Here is a 10,359-nt window from a genome sequence, read left to right on the forward strand (position 1 = left end):
TCCCGACTCCCACCCCAAGTATACCCCACTCTGCAACCCTCATTCTGGACTCTTATGATAATCATAATTCCCTAAAATATATTAATTTTAAACTATTCTCTCCCTCATCAGCTTCAATGCAGTAAACATAATTTATCCAGATTTTCTCAGTCTTACCCCCACCCCAATGTTAGCCTCATTCTACAACAGTGGCACCATATAATATTTGTCCTTTTGTGACTGAGATATTTTACTCAGCATAATGTCCTCCAGGGTCATCTATTTTGAATATTATTTCATGAGTTCCTTGTTTTTCAAAGCGGCATAGTATTCCATTGTGTGAATATACCACAGCTTCTCTATCCATTCATTTGTTGATGGGCACTTAGATTGTTTCCAACTCCTTGCTATTGTAAACAAAGCCACAATAAACATGGGTGTGAATATATCTGCTTGGATGTCATTTATGGTCTCTTTAGGGTATATTCCCAGTAGTGGAATTGCTGGGTCAGACAGTATCTCTGTTTGCAACTTTTTGAGAAAGCGCCATACCGCTTTCCACAGTGGTTGCACCACTTTACATTCCCACCAACAGTGAATAAGGGTTCCAGTCTCTCCACAACCTTACCAGCATTTGTTGCTAGCTGTTCTGTTAAATTTTGCTAGTCTTACTGGGGTGAGATGATATCTCATAGTTGTCTTGATTTACATCTCTCTCAGAGCTAGGGATTTTGAACATTTCTTCATGTGCTTGTTGGCGATCTGAATGTCTTCTTTGGTGAAGTGTCTGTTCATATCCTGTGACCATTTTTCTATTGGATTATTTACCCTTATCTTGTTGTGATGATCAAGTATTTTATAAATTCTAGATGTATGTCCCTTATCTGACATGTCATTACCGAAGACTTTTTCCCAGTCTGTGGCTTTCCTTTTTACCCTGTTGAAAAAGGTTTTGGATGTGCATAGGTATTTGATTCTTAGAAGGTCTCATTCATCTATTTTATCTTCTCCTTGTTGTAAATTTTTCAGGATACTTGGAAGACTCTTTATGTTGTGGATTAGGACTACTGAAGTTCTTCCAAGCTTTTCTTGAAGGAAGTTTATAGTCCTTGGTTTTAGTCCTAGGTCCATGATCCACCTTGAGGTGGTTTTTGTATGTGGAGTGAGGTGTGGATCTTGTTTAATTTTTCTGCAGATAGTTTTCCAGTTTTGCCAACACCATTTGTTAAAATGGCTGTCATTTCCCCACCTAACTGATTTCATCTCGTGGTAAAAAATCAGTTGACCATAGGTAGATGTACTGATTTCTGGATTCTCAATTCTATTCCATTGATCTATGTGTCCGTAATTGTACCATGGCAGTGTAGTAGGATTTGAAATCAGGGAGTGAGATGCCTCCTACCTTTTTTCTGTTTTTAAGGAGCGCTTTGCTTATTTGGGGCTTATTTCCATTCCAGATGAAGCTGGAGATTGCCTTTTCCATCTCGTTGAAGAATGGGATTGGTACTTGTATTGGAATTGCATTGAACGTGTATATTGCCTTTGGTAGTATTGTCATTTTGACAACATTGAGTCTTCCTATCCATGAGCAAGGGATATTCTTCCACTTCTCCAGTTCTCTTTTTGTTTCTTGTAGTAATGTTTTGTTATTTTATTTTAATAGTTTCTTTGTGCTTCTAGTTATATTTACTCCTATATATTTTATCTTGTGATAAGCTATTGTGAAGGGTATTGTTTTTCTTAGCTCCTGCTCTGTATTCTCTTCGTCACTGTAGAGAAATACAACTGATTTTTTTATGTTGATCTTGTATCCTGCTACTTTGCTGAATTGGTCAACTATGTCCAATAGTTTTCTTGCTGAGTCTTTAGGGTTTTCTAAGTATACTATCATGCCATCTGCATAGAGGGATAATTTTACCTCCTCTTTGCCAATTTGTATACCTTTTATGTCTTTTTCTTGTCTTATTACTATCGCCAAGACGTCTAGTACAATATTGAATAAGAGAGGAGATAATGGACATCCTTGCCTAGTTCCTGTTGTTAAAGGGAATGCCTTTAACCTCTCTTCATTGAGAACAATGTTGGCTCTCGGATTTTCATAAACACTTTTAATTGTATTGAAGAAATTCCCCTCTAGTCCTATTTTATTGAGTGTTTTAATCAGGAACCGGGTGTTGGATTTTGTCAAAGGCCTTTTCTGGATCAATTAATAGGATCATGTGGTTCTTGTTCTTTGCTTTGTTAATATGATGAATTACATTAATTGTTTTTCTTATATTGAACCATCCTTGCATACCTGTTATGAGTCCCACTTGGTCATGATGGATTATTTTTTTTATTGGATTCTATTGGGCAATATTTTATTCAAGATTTTTGCATCTATGTTCATAAAAGGCATTGGCCTATAGTTTTGTTTCATAGAATGAGTCTGGGAGAATTCCTTCTTTTTCTATTTTCTGAAATAGTTTATGTAGAATTGGTGCCAGTTCTTCTCTGAATGTTTGATAAAATTCACTTGTAAATCCATCTGGCCCAGCGCTTCTTTTGGTTGGAAGTTGTTGTATTACCTTTTCAATTTCTTCTTTTGTAATGGGTCTCTTCAGATGTTCAATTCCATTTGTGTCAGTTTAGATAGGTTGTGCATTTCTAAGTAATTTTCCATTTCCTCTAGGTTTTCATATTTGTTTGAGTATAGTTTTTTGTAATATTTTAATATTAGCTTTTTTATTTTAGTTGGTTCTGTTGTGATGTTGCCTAATTCATGTCTTATTCGGATTATTTGTGTCTTCTCCTTCTTTTCTTTTGTGAGTTTTCCTAATGGTTCAAAGAACCAACTCCTAGTTTTGTTGATAGTTTCAATTGTTTTTTGGTTTTCTATTTCATTTATCTGTGCTCTAAGTTTTATAATTTCAGGTTTTTTAGAGGGTGTTGCATTTTCTTGCTGTTCTCTTTCAATTTGTTGGAGATGTTGGGTTAGAGAGTCAATAGTCAATTTTTCCTGCCTTCTTAAGTGTTTGCTTATTGCTATAAATTGACCTCTGATTACTGCTTTGGCTGTTTCTGAGAGGCTTTGGTAAGTAGAAACTTCATTGTCATTTGTTTCAAGAAACTTTTTTATTTCATCTTTTATTTCTTCTTGTACCAAGTCGTGTTCAAGCAAGTTGTTGTTCAGCTTCGAAATGTATTATTTTTCTCCTTTATTATCTTCTTATTAATTTCTAATTTTGTGGCTTTGTGATCTGAAAAGACACTTTGTATAATTTCTATGTTTTTGAATTTGTTGATGCTTGCTTTGTGACCTAGAATGTGATCTATTCTGGAGAACGTTCCATGTACATTGGAAAAGAAGGTACATTGTGCTTTTGGGGTTGCATTAGCCTATAAATATCTATGAGATCGAGTTGGTTAATTGTGTAGCTAAATTCTTGAGCATCTTTTTTGAGATTATTTTTGGTAGTTCTATCTTTTCTTGAAAGGGGTGCATTGAAGTCTCCAAGTACTATAGCAGTGTTGTCTATCTCCTTTTTCAATTTTGTTAATATGTGTTTTATATATTATGCAGGTTTTTCATTTGGTGCATAGATATTCAATATTGTTATATCCTCTTGTTCTATTGACCCTTTGAGCATTATGTAGTGGCCTTCTTTGTCCTTTGTGATGGTTTTTGCATTGAAATTTATTTTATCAGAAATTAGTGTCACTACTCCTGCTTTTTTTTTGGTTGCCATTTGCTTGGTATATTTTTCCCCATCCTTTTATTTTTAGTCTTTCTTTATCGTCATTTTTCAGATGTGTCTCTTGTAGACAACATATTGATGGATTTTGTTTTTTAATCCAATCTGCTACTCTTTTTATCTTCAGTGGTGCATTTAAACCATTCACGTTCAGTGAAATTATTGAAAGGTAGGGTTTTATTGCTGTCATTTTGATAAATTCTTTTTGGTGTTGTTGCTAGTTACTTTGGTCCTTCTTGTTTTCTGTGGCATCTCTGTATGAAGGACATCTCTCAGTATTTCCTGTAAGGCTAGTCTTGTTTTTACGAACTCTTTTATGTTCTGTATTTCTGGGAATATTTTAATCTCTCCTTTGTACTTGATGGACAGTTTTGCAGGATACAGTATTCTTGGTTGAATGTTGTGTTCTTTAAGTGTTCGATATATGCCATTCCACTCTCTTCTTGCTTGCATGGTTTTCGCTGAGAATCAGCAACTAATCTTATCTGTTCTCCCTTATAGGTCACTCTTTGTTTCTCTCTCATTGCTTTTAGTATTCTCTCCTTTATTTTCTCTCTTTATTCTCTTTATTTTCTCTTTATATTTCTCTTTATATTTCTCTTTATTTCTAGCAAATTTGACAATGATGTGCCTTGGTGTTTTTCTTTTAGAGTCTATTCTATATGGTGTTATCTCAGCTTCTTGAATATATATTCTGTCATTCTTCATTATGCCTGCAAAGTTTTCCTCTAGTAATTCTTCCACAACTTTTTCAGTGCCTTTACTTGCTTCTTCCCGTTCTGGGATTCCTATGATGTGGATGTTATTTCTTTTAATGGTATCCCACATTATTCTTAAGCTTTCTTCTGTTTCCTTCTTTTTGGATTTTGCTTTTTTTCTCAGTCAGATCTGTGGTGACAATTCTATCTTCTATTTCACTAATGATGTTTTCCATCTCTTCACCTCTATTCGTCAGAAATCCTAGATTTCATATTTTGGATCACAGTTTTTTGTTTTTCTAATGCCTCTAATACTTCATTTGTTTTCTCTGCATTGTTTTGGATTTTTTTTAAGCTCCTCCTGATCTTTGCTCGCACTGTCCTGTAATTCATCAAGTTTCTTTTTTATCCATTGAAAATATTCAACCATTGTTCTTTTAAAATCAGTGTCAGAAAGTTCCATCAGGCTTTCTGGCTTCCCGAAATCCATTGCTACTGTGTCTTCTTTGGGGGTTGATATCTTGCTTTGGGCTTGTGGTACAAGTGAAGCACTCTGCTTTTAACGGGCCATTGGTGTGGCAGAGTTCTTCATGTCTGAAGTGGTAGCTGTTTTTTTTTGTTTGACGTCACTTCCCAGGAGAAGGTTGGGCAGGAACAAGAGCAGATGTGTTGAGGGTGCATGCACACTCCAACGGTCACGTGAGTGGGGAGGGAGGAAGCGCACACTGGCACACATGGGGTGGGGCTCGGGGGAATAAATAATGAAGGAGGAAGTCTGTTGTTCCCTTTCTGAAATAGCTTCCCCACTCTTGCATATGCTAAGGATCTCCCTGATGTTTGAGTTAGTGGGCCCCACATAGTCAGGCCTAAACCCCGTTTGATTACTGGTTATTCCTGAGTGGTACATGAGTATTTTAGGGGAGGTTGATAAATCTTATATATGTGGCATATATGATTGTCTTCCCAAATGGGATTGGAGTGGCTGGGTCACAAACCCTGGCCCGGCACTCCCTCCACTGTCCTTGCAGATTTCCCACCAAAGTTCCGATCTCTTCTTCATATTTAATGGACATTTTTTCTGGGTACAATATATTTGGTTGACTGTTGTGTTCTTTGAGTGTTTGGTATATGTCATTCCACTGTCTTCTTGTTCCCATTGTTTCTGCTCAGAAATTAACGTTTAATCTTATTTGTTCTCCTTATAGGTTATTATTTGCTTCTCGCTAACTGCTTTCAGTATTTTCTCCTTGTATTTGGTTCTGACAAATTTGACTATGATATGCCTTTGGGTTCTTCTTTTGATGTCTATTCTATATTTTGTTTTGTCAGCTTCTTGACTATATATCCTCTCATTCTTCATTATTCCTGAGGAGTTTTCTTCTATTAATTCTTCCACATATTTTTCAGTGCCTTTACTTGCTTCTTCCTGTTCTGGGATTCTGATTATGCCCAAGTTATTTATTTTTTTGTTTATGTTGGCCCACATTAATCTTGAGTTTTCTTCTTTTCCTTTCCTTTTTGATTCTGCTTTTTGTTCTGGCCAATCTTTGGTGACAATTCTCTATTTTATTTCTCTGGTTCTGTGTTCCATCTCTTCAACTCTTTTCATGTGTCACTCCATCATGTTGACAGTATCTGAAACATTAGTCCTCATATTTTTTATTGTGGTTTCTTGTTTTTTCCAGAGCCTAGAATGACTCATTTGTTTTAAATGCATTGTTTTGGAATTTTTTTTAAAGCTACTCCTGGATTTTGCTTGTAGTGTCTTGTAATTCTTCATGTTTATCCTTCACCTGTTGAAAATATTCAGTCATCGTTCTTTTAAATTCTGTGTCAGAAGGTTCCATTAGGCTTCAGGAAATCCGTTTATAATGTGTCACTTTTGGGGATGACATCTTTCTTTGGGCTTATGTAAGGTAAGTAGTAGCCTGCTTCTTATGTGATATTGCTGTGGGAGAGTTTTTCCATGCCTGAGGTGATAGCAGGTTCTTGATCTGACATCACTCCTCCAGAAGAGGATGGGGCAGCTACCTTGCCTGTGTTCCTCTCTGAACTTCTGACCAAGGGAAGATTTTCTTAAGTCCAGGTGAGAAAAGGCCTGTGAAAGAAGCTTCTTCTGTCAGACCAGTGTTGTATTGGGGCCATTCCTAGGAATTCAGGGCTAAAGGCAATTAATTGACTGGATTGGGGAGATGCAAGGTGGAGACACACATAGGGTGGGTGTGAGCTCAAACTTATGCAGGATGGGTACATGTGCAGATGCACACAGTACTGGCATGCACAAAGACATGTACAGGGCAGGTGCACACACACAGAGATGCATGTGGCAGGGAGAGCACATGCAGACACACACAATGGGGATGTGTGCAGTGACCTGAATGGAAAATCAGGAATCATTGGTTTTCCCCTTGAGAACTTGGTCTACCACCTCACTCTAGCTCCAGCTGTCTCACTCCCTCCTGCTTGAGCTTAAGGGGTCCCACATAGTCCAGCAAACAGCAGCAGTGCCCACTAAGTACCTCACTCAAATTCTAGTTGTCATATTGGTGGTCCCAGCGGGTTGCTTACTCAAATTTCAACTGTCCAACCTACTGCCCTGTGGCTCTGCTCTTGAAATGACCTTTTTAACTATGAAAGTGACCCTGTTCTTTCTCACCTTTTAATCTCCAGCATAATATATCCTATGATCACGGGATTGAAAAATGTCCCATGCCAAACCATCTCATTTTGCTAATACCCAATATGTCAATATTTTTGTATTCCATTTCTTTTTTTACAATTTCTATTTTTAGCATATTCAGTCTTTCACACATTCCATGTACTAATTGTTAATTTCTTCTTACAGCTATTTCTCCTCCTTTGTGTTTCCAAATTTAAGGGCTCAGCTTCAGTTGCCATATCTGTTCATCTACTCTAAGTGTGCTCTGCTATACATAGGGTTTTTGAAGGCCTGTTATATTTTGGAAGTGAATGGCCAATCCTACTTCCTAGTCTGTCTTAATTTGGATGTTTAGTGGTAGAACAATATCTGACAGACAAGCATTTTTACGTAGCAGATGAAAGATACTTCCTTTATAGAAATACCAAATACCTTCACTGTCTCCCCCTTCTCCCAAACATATGTGACGTATCTCTTCCCTTTATCTTCTACATTCCCTCCTTTCCCTAGCCACCTCTAAGTATGGTCACAAGTCACTTCTGTGATGCCTTGTACCACACACTGCTACTGGTCTCTCACACTATTGTCTATCTCTTTTTTAGGAGTATGTAAGTCTAAATCACATGTACTAATTTCAGGGAAATATTTTTGCTTGAGGCAGCACTGAAGAAAGATCCTTGCCACAGAATTTCTGTTACGTTTTGTGACTTACTGTTTCTGTTTACATTGCTGACACAAAGTGATAATTCCAACATCTGGATAGGTCTCTCTTTGATCTGATATGATGTAGGTTTGAGACTGAAGATATCCTTTCCTGCAAGAAGAGGTTAAGGTAGCAGATGCACTTCTGGGAGAAAGGTATTACCTGATCAAGGAGATTGTATAGAGTTCTCAGATCCTATCCATTGTGACTCTGTGGTTACCCATTGCTGTATGAGGAGACCAACCAATTTGAAACCCATTAAAGTCAGAAACAATAATGACTCCTGAATGTGAAGAAATATCAACCACCAACCACAATGAACTTTGTGCAACCCACATGCCTAATCTTTGTAAATAAACTCAATCTTAGCTTTCCCTCAAGGTCAGAACAGTTTGGGCAATAGCCAACATTCTTGACCTGCATGTAATAAAAGTTTGTTAATCTCCAATATTGGCTGAATATTTAAATTGTACATTTCTGCCAAAACAGACTGAAATGGTAGAAAGTTTCATTTTACTTGGATCCATAGTAAATACTCATTTTGATAGCACTCAAGAAATTAAAATTTGTTATATTGGTCAAAACTTCTGAAAAAGACTTCTTTAAAATGCTACAGATTGAGGATGCCAGTGAACAGACCAAAGTGCATGTGACTCAAGAGTTGACAATTTCAATTGCTTTGTATGCATGCAAAAGTTGGACAATAAACAGGAAAGACTAAGAATTGATTCTCATTAACTGCAGTGTTGAGGGGAAGGGGGAACAACAAAAAATCTTATGGTGACTGCCTAAAGAGAAAAAAATTGTCTTGAAGCTAATACAACCAGGATGGTGTTTAGAGGCAAGTACAGTGGAACCTTCCATAACATGGATGAAAAGCTGTCAGGAGGTGCTAGTCCTTGAGGGGAAAAAATCAGGCCAGAAAAGGTCAATGAAAAAGAAATATGGCAGTGCAAAAGAGGAAATTCATTCAAAGAGAGTAATATCCTTAATAATATTATTAGCACAGTGAAAGCAACAATGGGCTAGAGAATTATGGTAATGGTGCAGGATAGAGAAAGGTTGTTAATAGGGATTTAAAAAAAAAAAACAACAACACGAAAACAAACCCTGTTGTTCATGGGTTGCAGTAGTAAACGTGATCGCACTTAAAAATAATAGCATACACAACTCAACTGTGTGACTGTGTGAGCCCTTTTCTTGCTATCTTTCTCTCTCTCTCCCTCCTTCCTCCGTCTCTCCCTCCCTCTCCTTTCTCTCTCTTTAGCTGGTTTTCCTCCTTTAGAGAACTCATCCTAAGAAAAGGAAATCAGACCAATGGCTCAGCAACACCTTGCTGGTCATGAAAACTGGAAGCAGGAACCTTCTGGATTGTATGGACTTTGCATTCCCATTTGACAGTTTTTGTGTTTTTAAGATAAAAATAAATGGTTTACAATTATAGCTTACAGTTATTCACATCACAAGAATATGAAAATCGCCCAAATGTCCGACAACAAGCGAATGGATTCAGAAATTGTGGTATACTCACATGATGAAATACTGTGAGCTACTCAGGAGCACTGATTTTGAAAAATAGTGCATAACTTGGGAGAGACTGCAGAGCATTAGACTGAGTGAACTAACTCAGTCTCATAAGGATAAGTACTTCATAAGACCATTAATGTAAAAATAGTAAAACATATAGAATCCAAAGTGGGAAGGGGTGGGAGCATAGGGATGAAGTTGAGCAAGGGGGAAATCATAGGGTAGCACAATTTGGTTGGTGGAGGGAGAGGGGAAAAGAAAATGGGAAAGATCCAGCAGCATCTGAAAAGATGGGATAGTTGTGGGCATAGTCCAATGGTAATTAATTCTATAAAATATAATGAATGAAGGTGTATGAAACACAATATGAATGTAGTATGAAACATAATACATATGAACTTTGTATTCAAACCAATATAAAATTTAAAAAAATTATTTTACATCTACTCACTTACTTATTGCCGTTCAGTCATAACTGACTCACAGCTCACCCTTCATAGGGTTTCCAAAGCTGTAAATCACATGGAAGGCGATTGTCCATCTTTCTCTGAGCAGTCAGAGAAGCATGGCATTTGGATTAACATATAAACTTTCTGCAGACTAGGCCACTTATCAGCTGATTAGAATCATGATTTTCACTTTAATGTTTTAAAAATTACTTTTGTAGTTTTGTGAAACTCTTGTAAGTATTAATGTTTGTTTTGTGTTTTCAGATGGCTACCCTAGGGAAGAAATGATTTACAGATGGAGAAAAAATTCAGTTGAGGCAGCTGACCAGAAATCATGGCGCCTTTATCAGTTTGACTTCATGGGACTCAGAAACACCACAGAAACTGTTACCACATCTGCAGGTAGGAATTAAAGAAATATAGCTATGAAATGAGTGAGGGTTGTTTTCAAATACATTAATTACAGAGAAACATACAATTAATGAGGAGTTGTTTTATGTATATATATTTAATTAACAGTATTAGAGCACGCATTGCATTGAGGTGATATTTAGGGCATATATCTAGTTTAAAAGTGAAAATATTTTTCTTTTTTTATTTTATTTAAATG

General features: G+C 36.8%; 1 protein-coding gene across 1 annotated transcript in view; it reads left to right on the top strand.

The window, feature by feature from the left end:
• Positions 1–10,359, top strand: part of GABRG3 (gamma-aminobutyric acid (GABA) A receptor, gamma 3) — a 379,738-nt gene that overhangs the window by 245,736 nt on the left and 123,643 nt on the right. Inside the window, exon 6 of the mRNA XM_006898587.1 lies at positions 10,014–10,151. Within this exon, the coding sequence (XP_006898649.1) occupies positions 10,014–10,151 (138 nt within the window). The remainder of the gene's footprint in view (positions 1–10,013; positions 10,152–10,359) is intronic.

Source organism: Elephantulus edwardii, unplaced genomic scaffold (genome assembly GCF_000299155.1).
Source record: "Elephantulus edwardii isolate Elephantulus edwardi_28Jun2011 unplaced genomic scaffold, EleEdw1.0 scaffold00234, whole genome shotgun sequence".
Lineage (NCBI taxonomy): Eukaryota > Metazoa > Chordata > Mammalia > Macroscelidea > Macroscelididae > Elephantulus > Elephantulus edwardii.